The sequence below is a fragment of the Eschrichtius robustus genome, chromosome 15, assembly GCF_028021215.1.
Source record: "Eschrichtius robustus isolate mEscRob2 chromosome 15, mEscRob2.pri, whole genome shotgun sequence".
Taxonomy (NCBI): Eukaryota; Metazoa; Chordata; class Mammalia; order Artiodactyla; family Eschrichtiidae; genus Eschrichtius; species Eschrichtius robustus.
Window position 1 is genome coordinate 60,684,436 of NC_090838.1, and position 19,713 is coordinate 60,704,148.

Consider the following 19,713-nt stretch of genomic DNA (forward strand, 5'->3'; position numbering starts at 1 on the left):
AATTCACTTAGGTAGACATACTGGGGCAGAAGAATTCGAGGAGGACAAAATGACCCGGTAGGAATGTCAAGCCAACTTGACATATTTTAAAGGTCCCTTTCACGATGTTGAGGTGCTACAGGCACTGAAGGGTTAATAGGTAGAAATCTTCCATTTTTTCAAATATTAGTGAATAAGAGTTCCCTCACATATGGAGTCTACATGTTATTTCATTGTTTTCCCGTTTCCAAATTTTAATGACAATTCCCAGGGATGAGCTCCCACCGTGCAGTTGGAGGGAACTGGAATTTCCTACAGGCAGACCCACTGGGTTGGAAAGTACCCAGGAGAACAATTTCTCCTTCCCTGAGGGAAAAGTGAGACCCACACGGTGGAGGTGACTTGTTAGAGTTTTTGTTACAAAAAAACAAAAAACGGCATCCTGGATGGAAAAGAAAAAAAAGGTCACTGGAATATTTCTCCTAACGCTTAAAAATAAATAGGAAAGTTCAATTTCTCCCTTTCAAAATAAAACAACAAATCAACCGAGTAGCAACATGGAAAATAAGTGACTGGTCCCCCTTCATGGACGCAGCCCCAAATGCCCGCGGCCCTCTGCTAATGTTCTATTTCTAAACAGATTCTCAGAGGGCCCACTAGACAGTTAGTATGTTTAATAACAGAGCGGGGTAGTCTGTGTTTCCCCCATGTAGAGGCACACACAGGCATTCTTCCTCTTCCTTGACAAGATGCCAGATCTCCACTGCTAGATTTGCTAACTTTTCAACAGGAATGTATCCTGGGGCATTTACTAGTTTTGTGTATTAAATGGCGTGACCTCTGAACCCCAATCTTTGCTCCCATCAGCAACTCATCCTCTGCTTCCACCTCCACCTATCCTGGTGGTTTTTCCCAAGCTTTAGCTGTTCCAAAGAGACCAGACATTTCTAATCAGTCTAACTTTTTGGCCAGCAATACATACATCATTAATGCAGACGTCTGAAAGCGTTTTGCGCTTTTTACATTGACTTAAGAGATTTAAAATAACATCATCATCCATCTAATAAATAAGAAGTTATCTCTGAGGGTGGCAACAGTTCGGGAAGGTCTTCAACATCATGTGTCTGTGGAAGATATCGGGCTGGTTGAGGGTTTTGTGGACAGAGGACAGACATGGCTCCTCTTACACTGGTATCTTCACGTAGCAAAAAGCAGTTATGCCTTTTTCCACCTTCTTCCCCCATAAGCGGTAAGAAAAAAAATGTAACAACTATAGGAATCTCCAGTGTCAGGCAGGATGGAGACTGCTGTGGGGAGATGGGCCCATAAAAAAAAGCACAGCCTGGCATCCGTGACTGGCAGAACACACCTACACACACCTGGACGCAGATGCCAATGCACACACCTCATTAGGTAAACAGGAGGTCCAGCCCATGCCGTTCATTTCTGACCAGTCTTTAGACTGTGGTCCACTGATTTCTTCTCCAGGTCACACTGGATAACCCCAAGCAGACAGAGTTGTGGACAGAGTTTTGAATGAAGGCCCACAAAAGACAAAAAGCCCACAGAGGCGAGGGCAGGCAGAGCAGGAAAGGTCTGCTGGCCCATCCCAGGCAGCCCTCGCCGTGCCATCCTCAAGAAGTCCTTTCTTTCTCAGGCTGCCACAGGCCATCTGGCAGAATTCCCCCTCTGGGCTCTTCAGACCACTGGAAGGAAGGAAAAACAGGTTAAGCTCTGTGGGCCAGACCCCAGTCAGGCTGGGAAAACTGGCTTGGGACAGAAACTTGGGGATGCACCAGCCGAAGCCACCAGGTTCTCTTGGGCAGACAAGTTCACCTTCTGCTGGTTCAACCTCAGGGGCAGCAGCTCCTGAAACTGCGCTTTCGCGCCAAAGGAAACAAGAGAATGGGGATGCACGCTGTCATGAGGGCCTTCATTCAACTGGAGGTGATTCAACCCCCTCCGCGGCCAGTTCCCTCATCAGGGGCGGCTTAGTGGGCAGCTCATGAGCTGGTCAGGGTCTGGCAGCAGAATGGCTTCCCCCGAGGCTATATAAGAATGGACCCCCTTGTTGCTCAATGGGTGGGCCCTGAGGGTATCCTCTGTGCCTGTCACGGGGAGGCAGCGTGTACCCATTCCCCAGCAGCTCCTGAGTCCAGCCCAGCCTGGACATCTTCCTGCTCTGGTCCCTCCCATGGTTCCTCTGGAGGTGGGAAGGTACCTGTCAACTCAAGGAGAGGGGCGGCAGCCTTGGTGGCCATCTCTGGAAGGTCAGATCCATCCCCAGGTTCAACGCTAACATTCTCTCAAATGTGGGTAGGGAAGAAGTGACATTAACAAGAAATTTACTCTATCCTAAATGACTCTGCCAAGGAGCAGACTGATGGCACAAAATCTACTATAAATTTCCTTAAAAAGGCATACACAATTTTCCTATTGGTGCTAAAAGACAAAACAAAAATATTTATCTTCATTAGCTCAATGGATGGTCCCCTGAGGTAGTGGAGGAGATGTGAGTGGGGCCTTCAGAGGACTTGGGTCTCATCCTAGCTCCCCCAGGGACTCAGGGAGGCACCCACGCAGGCCTTTGGCAGACTCAGTTTACCCACACCCTCCTCCTTAAGGCTATCGTGAGGATTAATGAATCAGCACCTTCCTAAATCAAAAGAGCTGCTCATGCACAATTATTATGGCTCTTGAAATGAAGACCAAGTGAACGGCGCTCCAGGGCCTTCAGTTCCCTCCAGGTCAGATCACCAGGAGGCCTAATGAACACGGCAGCGTTCCAGCTTCCCAGGCGTTTTTCTTCCTGTCTTCTCCATGCAACCGTGAGCTTTCTGGAATGCTGACTGTGCTACGGCCATACCACCCTGAACGCGCCCGATCTCGTCTGGAATGCTGACTGTTTACTAGAGAAGGACACCCCCAGGTGGACGAGTCTGGGGTGATTGTCTCCTGATCCACTACTTCCTAAAAAGGAACTCTAAGTTTCTGACGGGCTTTGTGGGTCAACCCAGCGTTCCAGAAACTTGTTCATGTGAGACTTTTCAGAGCCTGTCTGGATATATTTGCTATTTGACTGAAGGAGCCCTGAGCAAGGGATGCTTGGATGAGGGTTCCTGAGATGTGAGTTTGGCTTCATATCCAGATGTCCAATCTTTTTCGTGGATGTTGGAGAAAATATTCAAGCAACAATGGTAAACTGAATGAAGATCACAGGATTCTAAGAGTTTAGAGTCCTTCAAGACCTTCTACAGGCCAAATCTCTAATTTCACAGATGGGAAAGGGGAGATGATTTCTCAAGGGAAAGAGAATGAACATCTGTCGCATGTCTACAGTCTGTGACACACTAGGTACTTTATATCAGTACTTATTCAATTTGCACAACATCTTTTTAACAAGAAAACCAAGGCTCAGAGAGGTTAAGTGACTTGTTAAGGGTCACACAGTCACCAGTAAGGATAAAAGAGCTCCCTTCTGAGTAAAACACACATTAGAATAAACTAAACCTGACTCGGTAGGATGAATATCCTCTTCTTTTTCTTCCTTCTTTCTGCTTCATCCTCCAAGAACTTCTGCCCTGACCTGGAGAAGGTGATCCTTTTCTCTACCCAATAGTGTCTCCCGAGGGAAAAAGGCCTTTCCTTGAGGCAGCCCTCTTACCTGTTTCTGAGTGGCAGCAAGCAGTCCTTCCCTTCAGGAGGGCACTGGGCTTCTCGTGCCGGCAGATGAGGGCCCGGCACCATTCACAGTGTTTTCGGACCTGGCAGCAGCTGCAAAGGTGCAGAGAACACGGTTTTGGCAGGAGCCTGGCAGGGGTGCCCAGCTGGTGCAGCGTCTGCCCGAGGGGCCTGCCGGGCAGCTCTGGGCTCTAACCCAGCCTTCCCATGGTGCCTCCAGAGGGACAGACACAGCAGGGGGCTGAGGGTTTTGCAGGGTGGTGGCCTTTGGGGCAGGAGCTGGCCACCTGTGAGAGGACCTGTTGGCCACCCCAGAGGACCAGCCCCATTCGGCTGCTCTGCTCTGGGCTGGCAGGGTAACCTGGCAGGCAGGTACCTGGCTCCAGCTGATAGAGGGGACCGGTCCCCCACCGGCTGCTTGCTCCATAAAGCAGCAGTTGGGTAACTCCAGAAATGCGGGAGCAGCCTCAGAACCACTGTCATGACTGGGCCAAAGCCGCCACTTCAGGCTAGCCAGGGCTGGGAGGGCTAGGGACGGGGTCATCCATCAGGAATTGCCAGCAGAAAAGCTGGGACTGTGGGTGGGCTGCAATGGACCCACGGAAGGAATGAAAGAATAAATCATGCATCTCCGTGGCTTCGAATCTTTTTCTGAGGACTAACATTCTCTAGTCGTGGCAAACTCGACCTCTCAGTGAACCCAAAACCTGGAGTCCTAAAGCATCAGGACCATGAATGCTCTGGCCTCCCTCTGTGGGTAGGAATGAACGGTCTGCAGAGTTAGCACGAAAAAAGAACCAGAGAACCCAAGAGAAGGGCAGAAAAGAAAGCACTAAGACATTAATTACCTACAGACACTGATGGTTGTTTCCCTTGGGATACCACGGAGGACTGTTTCCACTCATTCTAACCCTAAGGTATATGTAACGTATGCATTCAGTGTCTGGGGCTGGGAGGGGTCTCCTGGCTGACATGAGCCTGGCAACAGATGAGGAAACAAGCCTGTTGCTGTGCTTCCCTGTTGGAGCCTGGTGACATTTCATGATCCCCACCCCAGCCCCTCTCTCTCGGCACTGCCCCAGGAAGGTTACTAGAGCCCTTGAATCTTTGGGCAGCAGAGCTGAGAAGGGACCCTGCGACATTTCTGCCCAAGCTGCTTCTGCCATGGGTGGCCAGAGCAGTCTCCCGGGCCCGGGTCCCTCCTGAGCCACAGAGTCTGGGTTGAGACCAGCTCACCCAATGCGGGAGGGACCTAGGCCTGGACTCCAGATCTATCAGTGACTGCTGTCTTGCTGTCACCTAGCCAGGAGGGCTTGCCCCAGTCACTACCCAGACAGGAATGGCCCAGGGCAGTGAGATCAAGGCCTCTAGATCCCTCTGGCATGGGATGAGCTGGTCCCAACCAACTCTGCCACTCAGAAGGGACCCCGTGCCCCGGCAACCAGCAGTCTGGAGGGGGCTTGGTCTCTCAGGGATTCTGAACTTGATCTCTGGCAAGGATGGACTTGGAAAGGACAGAGGAGAGATGGGATGGCTGCCTCCCTGGGAATTCCTCCCTGGGAATCAGAGAGGTACCCTAGGTTGTTTCTGTCTTCAGAGAATATGGCAAAATTAGCTTTTCTCTCCCCCTGGGGAGGCCCACGTGGGCACCGACTCTTGCTCCTACGGCTCTGGGACCCTCCTGGCCACAGAAACAGGACTGTGGGAGTGACGGGCGCCCCCACGTCGCCAGCCGGCCATGAGAATCGAGGCTGGTGGGCATTAGGTTGCGCCTGCTCCCCCGGGGGTCTTCACGAGTAGCAGAACCTGAGCTATGCCCCAGCCTGAAAACATGTCGACCACCTGCAAACATGTTTTCCCAGGACACATGGGAGCAGAACAGCCCAGCTGAGACCTCATCCCTCACCCTTAACACTGGCTTGATCCAGGAGGTCAACAAGCTGGGGCTCTAGGGGCACCCCGTGCATTCCCAGAACCAGGAGCGTGTGCTTTAGACGCTCCAACAGCAACAGCCAATAAACAAACGGGACGGAGACTCTTATTTATCTGTCCAAAACCCAGGCAACCCCAGAGGGCTCAAGTCTGGCTTCCTGCGGGAACATGCACTGCTTCCTCCAGGCCTGGCTAGAGGGGCCTTACTGTTTCCACCATGAGCTACTCTACGCTGAGCTAACCGCAGCCTTTGGCCGGTCTGTCGATTTCTTGTGTGTGTCCAATTAGGTAGCATACTCTGAGGGCTTGCTCTGTGACTTAGAGGTCTCCAGATACTTCCTGGGAATAAATCCGGCCAGATGCTGGAAATACAGCCCTAGGGCCTCTCCCTTTGCAGAGCAGTCCAATCGGGAGATATGGGCAAGCAAAGGAGGCTAAGAAACACTCGGAAAAGGGCTCAGTCTAGGGCTAGGGCTCAGGAAGGCTTCCTGGAAGATGTCAGGCGGAGACTGAGTTTCGGAGGAGGAGGAAGAGGGCAGAGAAGTAGAGAAAGGGGGAGGCCTGTCATAACAGCAACAGTGGCTTTAGGATTCGCGAAGTGCCTTCTGTGGAGAGGAAGCGAGGCCGCTACTGCCCACGGGAGGCTGGGAGCCGTTTCTAGTTCCCTCTGGACCCCCTGCACATCCCCATCACAATGGTGAAGGCTCCAAGCCCACAGCAGAGAGACAGCACCTTTGGCTCTGCTTCCAACGGGGCACCTCCCAGGATGCGTGCCGGGGACCTCCCAGGATGTGTGCCTTTCACACAGCTTGGCTGTCGCCAACGTTCCTCTTTGCTTTGCTAACACTAATCAGACATCACAGCAGTAAACCGTCGAGGTGGCCCTGTTATGGCCCCGGGAGGGCCTGCAGGTGGGGGGGTCCTGGCCTCAGGGGTAGCAAAGACTCACTGTATCAGCACACACGTGATGATGAGGACAGTCAGGGCCACGATGGAGACCACCACCAAGGCAGTAATGGCCTGCTTCTTCTGGCTGGCGGCCACCACGGCCAGGAGGTCCGCGTGTTCACAGCGTGCACCGACGTACCCAGAGTGGCAGCTGAGGGAGATAGGAACATCAGCGTGCTTTCCAGGCAGAAGGCTCATTCTCCCCACTCCCCAGGAAGGCTGGGCCGGAGGGGAAAAGCCCAAAGGGGCCCCTCCAGCCTTTGCTACTGGAGGCAAAGGCATCAGCAAAATTGCTCCTACTCCCCTGCACAGGCTCCTCTTGTTTGGAGAGCAAGGGATAACTCACCAGCTTATCATCTGAGGGGAAGGTGCTGCTGAGGCACTTCGTTATTACGGTAACCGTGCCAAATCCCGGGGGAGTGAGGAGGGCGGCAAGTGTGTCCGAGACACGAAGCTCATTTTGGCAGTTCATAAAAATCCAGGTTATTTTTAAACTAAATGTGTGTATTCAGAATTCCTAGTGATGAGAGAAAGACAACATGCTAAACCAGCAGGAGACAAAGACTGTGGTTTGCTTTTTTTATCTTCTTCATCAAGTTTAATTAGTTCCGCAGACATTTATCAGGTGGGGCATGTACTGGACTAGAGGCCAGCACCGCTATCTGGTAATAACAGCTGGCCTCTCTCCGCTAGAGGATTAGTAATGGCACAAAACGATGCATGTTTATGAACATGCATGTAGCCTGTAAAGGGCCATACCAACACAAGGTGGTAGTATTACTTGTATTGCTACTATTCAGAGACTCTTTGGTGTCAATCATTTCAGTAGCGGCCTCCTCCTAAGAGCTGACGGCTGAAGCTGCTTCTTTCACGTAGCTCTCACCTATGCTAAACTCCCCCCACCCAGATTCTAGCTGGGGTTACAAGGGGTTCTTGCATGGTGATTCCTCAGGACATGTTCTAGGCATAAGCAAGCGATGGTCATTTTCTGATGCAGGCCCTTTTTTTTCCCCGCCAAGCTTATGATTCTTCTCAGTAGAAGATACTTAGCTTACACACAAGTCCCTTTGTCTGGGGTGACTTTTTTATTGTAATGAAAATGTTTGATCACCACTGCCTTCTCAGGTGGGATAGCTTCCTTCCCACAGGGGACTTCCTTGAGGAGCAGTCTTGCACCAAACAGCACACTGGATTTAAAGGTTCTTGTCCCTCCCCACCGCCCTTCAGACACGACAATGATAGTTAAACTTTTTTTTTTTAAAGAGTCTACCTTTTGATGAAATAGCCAGACTGTCACCTTCACTTTTAGATTAAAAGGCCTTGGAAGAGCAAGGAAAATGAAGGGGGATTAAGGGTCCTGGTATGCCCGCTCTTGTGCAGGGCCAGTCCCAGGGGCGTTGCATTTGTGATTCCCTTAAACCTGGGCTCCTGGGCTGCCAGACCCCACGTGCCAGAAGGAGTCACAGGACAAATATAGTGCATTTTCCTGGAGTACAGGTTTTGCTCAATGCTAGCACAAATTTAATCATTTTCAGGTACTGTATGGGTTTAAGGTTATGGCAAACAGGAGATACTGCAAAAATGGCTGCTTAAGGCTACAACCTGGGATACCAGAACATATAGCTTCTGTCTTTAATGCTGCTTAATGGAAAAGTCTCTCATTGGTGCTCTTTATCCCAAAGCCCAACTGTTACGTACCTCCTTTAAAGGTATTCTTTAGTTTGAATTCTTTTGTCTGAACTTGCTTTTCTGTTAGAGGTTAGTTTACATTTGACACAGGTTTTCTCATTTAGTCTTTGCACAGAAAAGCCAAGTCACTTGCCTGGGCCCACCCTGCCAGGGAAGAGAGAGAAATCCATTCCCAGGTCTGCTGACCCCAGGGTCTGGGTTCTCGCTCACTCAGCAGGGCTGCTGGCCCTGCATACTATCTGGGGATTGTGATGAGAGTGCCGCAGATTCAGCTCTTGATTAAATCTGGCTTTTGGTTTAGCCTCCAATCTTGAAAGTGTAAAGGAGATTTGAGGTTTTAGGTTCCACAAGGGTGCAAAGGGTTTGCAGTCTTCCGTTAGTAAGGAAGCTGGGGAGGGCCAACCGGGATGGAAAATGCCATGTAGAGTTCTCTACAGACCCGAGGAGGAGAGAGCAGGCTCCAGAGGGAAAGAAGATGCAGGAGCTCTGGCAAGAAGACCTTGTTGGAAAAAGGATCTGGACCACAGAAGTGTGAATAAGAACACAGACTCTCACAGACTTTGGCTAGGAGGGCGATGACTGGGGGCTAGGAAACAGGGGCAAGTTTGCTTTTGTTTGGTCTTAATAACAAAATCATTTTGAGGGCAGATTCAGGAAACAGCTCACCCTGTAGGCTGGGGAGAAAACAAGGCGCTGGCCCCTTCCCACTAGGGGGAAGCTGACGGTGGACTGAACTTGAGACTGAGAGGCGATAAGCAACAGGCACAGGTCATGCACAAATTGAAGCTGGGGGTGTCTACAGCAAATCCTGCAAAGGGTCCCTCCCTCCAACCCATCCTGAATATTCACCCTGCACCCGGATGGCTCCCACCTGGGTTGCGGGCTTCCTCCATTTGGTATCCAACACCCCTTATCTGCAGGACCCTAATCCACCCCCTCTACTTTATCTCCAGTCACCTAGGTTTCAGCCAACCCAAGAAGCACCCCCACCCCCAATGTCAACTAAACTAGTGCCCAGCACATAGGCACTCAGGACACGTTGGCCTGTGAATGAATGAATGACTACCTTCCCCTTGCCCACCTCAGCTCCTGCCACCTTCTCTGCCTGGAATATTATTCCTCACTTTCTTCCTCAAACTCCATCTCAAAGACCACATTCTCCAAGAAGATATAATTTAAAGACTCACTCATTCATTCGCCCAGTCATCCATCCATCCATTTTCCATAGCCCTTTCTATGGATCTCCCTAGCCTCTCCTTCTCTGAAGGCCCTTAGGACTATGCCCACCTCTCTGACTGCCTCTCCCACCAGCCTCACTTTAGGCCAGCCTCCAGGCTCCTGCAGGCAAGACCTAGCTCTACAAAAACTCTGGTGAACCATAGAACAGAAGAGGGTTGGGGAGCCTGGGCTTTGGGATGGATCGTTAGATGTCTAACCAGGAGTTGCAGTCAATTGGCTAATGAGACTTCTCTGTAGCTGGGTGTTAGTCTGCTTCCTCCTAGGGGAGGGTAGTGTGATGAGGATTTGCACAGCTCTTCGTGAAAGGTCCAGGCTATAGGAAGAGCACCCCAGGAGGCAATTTCACCCAGCTAGAGATGTTCCTACTCCAACCTGCAGGCCCTGGGAGAGGAGGATTCTAACATCTCCTCAACTGCTAGGTTCTGGAAACCCTATGAGTTAACACATCAATGCTGGGGACTCTTAAGAAATCCCATTTAAATAAAATAATGGGAGCTTAGTGCTAATTACATTATCTTATCAATGAAGGCTATGCTAAACTCCTACATGAATTATCTCTGTTAATCCCAACAATGACTACCGCGTGTGAGGTCTGAGCTGCTATTTACCTTGTTTTACAGATGGGGGTGGGCAGATTCTCGGGAGTTAAAAACCTAAGGATCTCAACTGTGAAGGAGACCTTTCTGGGGTAATGCAAATTAATCCGGAAGATGCTACTCTGGGATAGTGATTCAATGGCAAACTCACAAACTGCACAGCAAAAAGGAAGAGGGGTGGCCCCCATAAAGAGGTCTTCCTGCTGTGGGTGTAGCAAGTTGCAAAGATGCCCCCAAACAGTGCTGTCTTAACTCACTAGGGAAGATAATCCCCTAGGCTGGTTCACATTTTGCTGACTTTCCATGTTCTTCCTGCCATGTGTGTCCTGGGCCCTTTACAACCAGCCTGGCCTCAGTACTGCCCCGGCAGAGGTCTTTCCCATTAGGAATGTCTTCATGCCAAAAAGAATGCCTCTGTCCCCTTAGCGTCACAGCTGTAAACACTCAAACCCCAGTCTCATTGAGTTAGGGAGCTCAGCTTGCTTCTGAATGAAAACTTCCCCAGTGAGGCATGGGGAGCACCTGGGTTGCTGCCTAATACACGAGACTCCAGGTCAGGGCCTAGGTGAGCTCCAAGAAGAGCAAGTCTTAGCACCAAGCAGCCCAACTGCAGCTGGGAGGCAGAACAGCCTGTGGTCCAGATACTTGAGCTTCTCCCAGGACCTCCCAGATCAAAATCTCTCTGAAAATGGGGCCCGGGTGTCTTAAAGAAAAGGCCGAGGGTATTCTGATGAAGCCCGAGTTGAAAGCCACCGTGAAGGTTTACCAGTGAAATCAACTCTGGCTGCCCATTGGAATGGCCTGGGGAGCTTGAAAAAATCCTGATGTCCAGGCCACAGCCCAGACCAACTAAATCAGAATCCGTGGGGGTAAGGCCTGGGCATCAGCATTTTTAAAGCTCCCAGATGATTCCAATGGGCAGCCAAAGTTGAGAACACAATTTAGACTTTCTGGCCTTGGGGTGGAGGGAGGTCCTTTCTTCTCCCCAATCGATTGTAATACAGGGATGCTTCTCAGTTGATCTTTACTGGGGTGGGGAGCAAGAAAAGGTTTGGTGACATACATTTTAAAAAAAATTTCCCAAGCTTCTACTAATATTAGACTTAATTACGCAATTATTTTAGCATGAGTCACACAATGAGGGGAAAAGTCACCTCACCTGGTCACAAACGAATCACGCTTGACTCAGCTGCTGTCTCTACCTCAGGTAGGCACTGCTTCCCACCTGGCTGTACATTAGAATCACCTGGGAAGCTTTGGAGACTGCCGGGGCCAGGGTCATACCCTTGGAGATGCCCATCCAGTTGGTCTGGGCACCCAAGTGACTCGAATGTGTGACCAGGCCTGAGAACCACTGAGGTACAAGGTCATTTAAGGACACAGAATCAAGAACCAACAATTCAAAATCTGCCCCTCCCTCTTCTCCTTCCTCTCTTTCCCCATCTCTCTCTGGGCATCTCCCCAGGGTGGGAGCTGTACAGTGGGCCCTCTCATTCAGGTGCAGGAGAAATGGGAGATGTGGCACCTCTGTTTAAGAAAGGAATCTGAGCAAAATAGGAATCTTTCTATCACGAAGGGGAGTGGCACGTGTGTAAGCCTGAACATTTTCTTATAACATTTGACCATTCAATTTTATCTGTCCAGAGTGGATATCGTCAAACACAAGACTCTGGAACGCTGATTTTGTCTTCATAATTCTGAAAATGAGGCTCTGGAATCACATGTAGGCTGTTTCCCCCAGATAAGAATAAAAAAGAAAGAAGTACATAAGAAAGCAAGGAAAGAGTGTAGCACAGGAGGGGCAAGGAGCTTGTCTGATCTGCAGGAGCCATCGTGGCTGAAGATGAAAGGCAATGGGCTCCAGCCAGGCGGGTCCCTGAGACCTTCTCATTTTTGTTACTGATTCAGTTTGGAGGTTGCTTTGGTGCTTTTCTTAGGAGCAAACTTTGTGGCTTAGGCCTCCTCATTTTAACAAGAATTAAATGATCAATGATAGGCCTTTCTTTCTCCTCTGCTGAGGGCTTTCCCACCTTCTAGTCCTGTCCAGTTGCTCAGTTTTTCCCCTAAATCGTTTTTGTACCTGGTTCACAGTGCCTTTTAACATTTTAAAGAAATAGGATAATGCATGTAGAGCTGCGCTCTTATAAGTGTTTTGTTTTTTTTTTCTTAAGGAAAATGTTCTCCAACTAGAGAAAGAATGTTTCTAAGCAAATTGGAAAGAACATACATCACAATATAATAGAAAAGAAAGACAAAGAAAAGAAAAGTCCACATTGTTGCACACCCTACCACCTCAAATGGCAGTCTGATTGACAAGGAGTTTTTCTGGACTACTTCTATGTAGTTTTAAACATAGTTAAGATTTTAAAAAAATACGATTTTGCATCAATTTCTCATTTAACATCTCTTCACCATTTTACTATGTCATTAGAAAACTGCAGAAGTTGTTTAAAATGGTTGTAAAGTAATTTATACATGATTTGCTTCACTGAACCCTTACCGTTTAGGCTGTATCCAATTTTGATATCATAAGCAATGCCAGGGGATTATCTTTGTGTACACATTTTGTTTGCATTTGAGATTACTTCCTCAGGATAGGATCCCGCAAGTGGGCACAACATGGTACAGACTTTGGAGCCAAACTTTCATTCGTTTGAATCCCATTCTCCACGTAATGCCTGTGTGATCTTGAGCAAGTTACTCAACCTCTCTGTGGCACTCATTCTGCATCCTTAAAACCTGATAGTAATAAAACTTACCTCATAGAGTTATGAGCATTAAATGAGTTAACATCTTGTGAAGTGCCTGACACAAAGGAAGGGTTGTACGAGTGCCAAAAATGTAAATAAAAGAATGGGAGCATTTTCAAGGCTCTTGAGACACACTGTCTTCATAAACAATGGTGTACTCTCTGGCAGGAGGCTAGTGCTCTGATTTTTAGCCACGCCTTTTGGCACAGGTCCCGAGATAAAGTTTTTAATATGGGGGCCAAGAACCAAGGTGAGCAAGGGCCAGGGACCATGGTTTTAGAAAAACGTTTATACCAACTTGCCTTTAACACGGAGAAAATCCATAGGGCTGGGGTGGGAGTGGGGCCACTTGAGTCGCAGGACACCTGTATTGGGTTTACCCATTTTTGGCTTCAAGAACTGGATTTACAAGTCCTAGAACCTCTCTGCTTGGGGCGCTTGGGAGGAGTGGGCTGGAGGGAGTAGGGGCTTCCTCTTCGTACAGCCCTAGGTTCCATGGTCTACCCAAATTTCACTGCTTCTTCAGCAGGACTTGGATCCTTCAGCTGTGGTGATGGTAAGAATGTGCTGTTTACAATGGTGATCGTGCTGATGATGGCTGTTCTTATGCTCTGCTAGGAACTGGGCTTCAATATTCTCTAATGTGCTAATAGAACTTTCCGTGATGATTCGACAGATGAATGGATAAAGATGTGGTACATATATACAATGGGATACTACTCAGCCATGAAAAAGAACAAAACAAGCCATTTGCAGCAACATGGATGCAACTAGAGATTATCATACTAAGTGAAGTAAGTCAGAAAGAGAAGGCAAATACCATATGATATCACTTATATGTGGAATCTAAAATATGGCACAAATGAACCTATCTATGAAACAGAAACAGACTCACAGACATAGAGAACAGACTTGTCTATTGCCAAGGGGGATGGGGAGTGGGGGACAGATGGATTGGGAGTTTGGGGTTAGTAGATGCAAACTATTACACATAGAATAAACAACAAGGTCCTACTGTATAGCACAGGGAACTATAGTCAGTATCCGGGGATAAACCATAATGGAAAAGAATATAAAAAAGAATGTATATATATGTATAACTGAGTCACCTTGCTGTACAGCAGAAATTAACACAACATTGTAAACCAACTATACTTCAATAAAAAAATAAATTTAAGAAGAACTTTCTGCAATGATGGAAATAGTGTCTGTATGTGTGCTGTCTAATACAGCAGCCACTAGCTGCCTAGAGGTACTGAGTACTTGAAATGTGGCTAGTGAGACTGAAAAAAAAATTTTATTGCAGTATAGTTGATTTACAATGATGTGTTAGTTTCAGGTGTACAGCAAAGTGAATCAGTTATACATATACATATACCCACTCTTTTTTTTTTAGATTCTTTTCCCATATAGGCCATTACAGTCTATTGAGTAGAGTTCCCTGTGCTATACAGCAGGTTCTTATTAGCTGTCTATTTTATAAATCAAGTAGTACGTATATGTCAATCCCAATCTACTCATTTATCCCTCTCCCCCGTATCCCCTGGTAACCATAAGTTTGTTTCCTACATCCGTGGCTCTACTTCTGTGAAAAACTAAATTTTAATTAATTAAATAAATTAAATAGCCACACATGGCTAGTGGCTCCTGTCTTGGACAGCAAAAGCTCTGCATGCATTATGGTCACTGGGTCCTCATTACAATCCTGAGAAGTACTAATCTCTCCATTTTATACACAAAGAAACTGAGGCTTGACGGTGCTAAGTCACTCAGATCTGTCTGATGTCCAAATCCATGCCTTTAACTGCTGCGTTATCCTGCCTGCTGTGTGACCCTCAGTACCTGCTTCCTCTGGGGGTAGAGAGAGGGAGTGCACTTCCTCCAGACTCGTGGGTGGGTGATGTCCTAACGTCTTACCCCTACACCCCACCACCTGCTGGTTATTGAGATGATAGTAGATCTACATAAAGTGGCTCAAGCACCAACAAGAAAACCACTCCCAATCCTGATCTCTCGGGAGGCGTGTTCTTGGTCACACAGGCAGTCTGCTTGCGCACTGAAGGCGGTCACCCCTCTCTGGGTGTTTGACTCTGTTCAGATCCCACTGGAATGTACTGTGGCCAGAGCCAGGTGGAATGTTTTCCTTGGCTGACAGCAATGTGCTTTCACACTTTGCTGTGGGAAAGTCAGGGAGTTCAGTCACCGAGGGGCATTTTTTGGATAGGTGAGACACTTTGATGAGTTGTCACTGGCTGCCAACACTGGAACCCTGAAAACCTGTCACCTGGGTGGCTTCCTTCAACTGTTTTCCTTTGTTTGAAGGTTTCTGCAGGCAGCAGACCAAAGGTTTGCAGAATCTGCCTCAGGGAAAAAAACGGTGTTTGAGTCCTAACCTTGCATTTCTATGGTTTTGCTTACTACCTTTGGAAATTCTTTCCCTATTTGTTTTCTGAAGTGGTTGGCTCCTAGCAGGGATTTATTAAAGGGAGACCAAAGATACAATCTAGGGTTCATCTGAAGCATAAATGTTTCAGGATAATGTTCACTACCTTTGGTGATTTCTGAGTAGTTATTTGCTTTAACTTTTTTTCCTTATCTCATATTTTAGTGTGACTGCCTTTGGTGATTTCTGACTAGTTATTTGTTTTAACTTTTTTTCCTTATCTCATATTTTAGTGTGAGATGTCATTTTAGTTCTCTGGAAACCTAAGGACTATTGTTCTTATGGAAAACAAAGCTTAAGAATGACAGTATTTTAGAAAGAGCTCCCTCTTTTCGGACTATAATCTTGGGCCCCTGTGGGTTTCCTGTAAGGCCGTGTATGTCAGTTCAAGGTATGTCAGTTTTATTGACAAGGATGAGTGTATCAGCTCCCTAAAGCTGGGGTGGTTCTATGAGTGGGGACAGCACGTTTTGCTTCCTCTGCATGGACTCACAGTTTTTGGTCTGGTGGGAATTAATGAATTAGAACATTCTTCTACGTACTGTAAATACAAAAAGGTATAAGGCGTGGTCCTGCCCTCACTGAGCTTACAAGCTCATGTGGCGGCAGAAGTGAGCAGAGCAAAGCAGGCTGGTGTGAGCAGAACAGAGCAGGCAACAGGACGACTGGGGACCGACTTTGGCTTCAGTGTTGGGGAGCGGCAGGAAGAGGTGGAAACCGGGGAACTGGAGGGGGCAGGCTGTGTTCCAGAGAAGCTGGGCGTCTGCCTGGAGATGTAAAACCTGACTTCCAAAATGTGGACAGCTAATTAAAACCACCAAAGAACAAGGCAGACTCATCTAACGCGGTATGAAACACGCCTGTGGGCTGAATACCACCCCTGGGCCGCCAAGATCCAGCGGGGAAACTGAGGTAAAGAGGCGGTAAAGGCTCACGTGGCCATGCCTCCCCACAGACGGTCAGCTTTCCCACACAGTCTCCGCTGATTCTGTAGACCCTGCCTTCGGCCCACGGGAAGGATTCATTGAGAGTCTGTGCTGAGGGTAACGAGTGTAGGAATGACCCTGACCTTTCTCTGGAGGAAGCTTTACCTGCAGGGGGAAGGTGCCAACACCTTTCCTGGAAATCAGAGCTATTTGAGGTGAACTCTGTGAGGCTGAGACAGAGTGCCCTCAGGGGCAACAGCTGAGAACATGGGTTTCGGGGTTGGAATTGATGGGACTGAACCCCAGCTCCACCATTTATGGGCTCTGGGGCTCCGGGCAAGTCGCCTAACTTCTCTGAGCCTCAGTTTTCTCATTTACACAATAAGGGCAAGAATCTCTACTTGAGAGGGAAGCTGGGAGGATGGTAGGACTCCATGAGTCACTGTATGTGGAGTGCTGGGAGCCGGGCCCGGCACACAGTTACAGCTTTTACAGAGAGCTGACTATTATTATTAACAGTAATAGTTATAGGGTGAGTGGGGAGAGAGACAGCCGGTCTTCCCGACCACCAGCACGTAATGGTGTGTAAATGTGATGGACAGCCATCTCCCTGAGCCACGAGCGGGGCTTGGGACCTAGACTGAGCAGAACAAGGGAGCCACCACCCCCTGCTCTCAGAAGGCTTCCGCCAGCCGAAGGGGGCTCGGCCACAGGTAAGGTTACCTGCCGACCCAGGCTCAAGGCTTCCAGCTCTCAGAGTTTACAACAGTCCCTGATCTGGTGGAAAAACTGAACTTCTGACACACTTTTGATCAGAACTCCCCTCTCTCTCTCCAAAGAAGATCCCTCCCATCGCACGGCCCGGGGCAGCCTGAGGTCCCCGCACCGGGCACCGCTGGAGGGGAGAGGGCCTTCCGCCTGCTGCACTGGTAGGCTTCCTGAGATCTAGGCCGAGAAGCCACCCTTCCTTCAGGGCCAGTGTTTTTCCATAATGACCAGGCTACGATCAAAAATAATCCAATCAAAAAAAAAAAAATCCCATCAGCCTCCCAGAGGCTCCTATGTGTATTTTAATAAGAATGATCATCATGAATGAGGACGACTATTGTCATCATTGTGCTTTGTATTTAGGGGTGGGGAGGGCTCTTGGCTCTGCAGACGTGGCCTGGGGGCCTCACCCAGGCCTCCCAGGAGGAAGGTGGCCAGTGTGCCTCTCCAGGCTTCAGAGGCAACCCGAGGGGCCTGCCCAGGCTCACACAGCTGCACCTCAGGAAGAGGAAAGCCCTACCCACCACCACTTACTGTGGCAGGCTTTCCCGGTCCCCAGCCTCTCCTGGGCTACTCATCCGATACCCTTAAGCATCATGGTTAAGAATGCAGTTTTAGGAGCCAGACAGGCTGGGTCTGAATGTGAGCTCTGCTATGTGATCTGGGCACAACTTCTCTGTGCCCACCTCACGGGATCATCTTGAGGATTACATGAATTTACACATGGATCATGCTTAGAACGATGCCTGGCATGAAGCAAAGCTCAATAAATGCTGGCTTTTATTAACATTTAGTATTATTTACTGGTATTATTAGTTTGGATCATATGAAATTGCTGACTTTTAACCGTTTTTGGCCTATAAAAATGGCAACTTCATAGACATGGCTGGTTCTTAATGGGGGTGGAGGCAATTCTTCCTCTGCCCCCAAACCCCCCCACCCCCGATCCTGGGGGACATTTGGCAATGTCTGGAGACATTTTTGATTGTCACGACTGTTGGGGGGAGGTGGTGCTACTGGCACCTAGTGGGTAGAGGCCAGGGTTGCGAACGCCCTTCATTACACAGGTGAGCTCCCACAGCAAGGGGTTACCCAGCCCCAAAAGTCAACAGTGCCAAGGCTGACTATAGGGCCACCTAACAGTACTCCACCACGCACAGATTTACTTCCCTACAACACCCCTTCCCATGACTGGCACGGCTCCCACTGCCTAGAGAATAAAGGCTCACTTCCAACAGGCTCTGGCTTCCAATTCATCTCCAATCTTGTCTCCTCCCTACTGTGGCCTCACTGACTGTAACGGCAGGTCCCCCAACACTCCAGGCCTGGAGCAACCTCTCTGCTCTCCCCACCAGCCAAACCCCGATACCTGCTCCGGGAAGCTTTCCTTATGGGCCTTTCTTGCCCAGTCGGGCTGACCATGGCAATCACTAGTGGCTCTTAACTAATGTGACCCCTGGGTCCCATGCCTGGAGATTCTGATTCAGGGGATTGCGGTGGGGCTCAGCTATGTTTTCAGAAGCAGCCCCCGGGGGCTCATGCTCAGCCTGTGGTGGCAAATGCCACGCCCCGGCCTGCATCTTTATTTCCAAGTTGCTTTGCTCTGTTACCACTCACGTACCCCAACCCTCTGCGGGCACTTCTGGCTTATTTTATTAGCTGGATGAGGGCAGAGACCTCACCTTAAGAGACTCCAGCTATTCAAAGGGATCCAACCAAGTGCCTTGCCCTCCAGAAATTCTAAGTAGTGAATTAAACTTGAACCAAAATTAGGAGTTTGGGATTAACAGATATGCACTACTATATAAAAAATAAACAACAAGGTCCTACTGTAGAGCACAGGGAACTATATTCACTATCTGGTGATAACCTATAATGTCAAAGAACCTGAAAAAGAATATATTCTTTATATAAAAAAATATATAGAAATAACTGAATCGCTTTGTTGTACACCTGAAACTAGCACAACATTGTAAATCAGTTATACTTTAATTAAAAAAAAAAAAAAGTAAAAAAACGTGAATCCAGGAATTTTCAGACTTTGTTGAACCCAGGAGCCACCAGAGGTGCTTGTTAAAAATGCAGATACCCAGGCTCTAAACTCTAGGAGTTCTGCCTCAGTGGCTCTGGGCCAGGGCTCTGGAACCTGGATTTTTAACCAGCTGGGTTTGAAGCAGGTGTCCCTTAGCCCGCTGTTCTGATTCTCTAACACGTCGGCTCCAAGGCTCTCAGGGGCCTCTGGCATGGCTTCTGGAGGGAAGTGCTCTTTTAATGGGTTGCTGGCGCGTCTGCAGCCCCAGCACCCCAGAACCCCAGGGGACACTTACACACATGCTGGCTTGTCCTCCTGCACCAAAAACCTGCAGGTTCCATGGAAGCAGAACTGACTGTGGGAAGCTGGGCAGTCATTAAAATGGGACACCACAGCTGCGGCCACGGGCGGGTCTGCTGGGGAGAGAAAAGACATTCGGCTCAGATCCAAGGCATAGCAAGACATCCCACGGGTCCACCCCACCGGAGAGGGAGCCTGGATAGCTGGGGTTTCTGGTCTCTACCTCCTCTTCAGCTCTAACTTTCTAACAGCCAGTACAGGACCAGAGATGCCTGCATTGTGAGCTTTCCAGTGGGGCTTTACTTATTACTTAACTTTGTCGAAAACAAAACAATCTCCCCAAAAGACTCAGTGTAATTCAGAGACACCAGAGCAATTTTACTTTTAAAGCCTGTTCCCCAAGAATGACCTAATTTTACTTTTCCAAAGT

The 19,713-nt window shown here is 48.7% G+C and overlaps 1 protein-coding gene across 1 annotated transcript; it reads right to left on the minus strand.

Annotated features, from left to right (window-relative positions):
- Window positions 1–1,620: 1,620 nt before the first annotated feature.
- On the minus strand, window positions 1,621–19,448 carry TGFA (transforming growth factor alpha). Its single transcript, XM_068564161.1, has 4 exons — window positions 19,279–19,448; window positions 6,542–6,691; window positions 3,644–3,753; window positions 1,621–1,685 (listed from the first exon to the last, which is right to left on the minus strand). Exons 1-4 carry the CDS (start codon window positions 19,446–19,448, stop codon window positions 1,678–1,680), a joined length of 438 nt encoding a protein of 145 aa, XP_068420262.1. The 3' UTR covers window positions 1,621–1,677.
- Window positions 19,449–19,713: the final 265 nt, after the last annotated feature.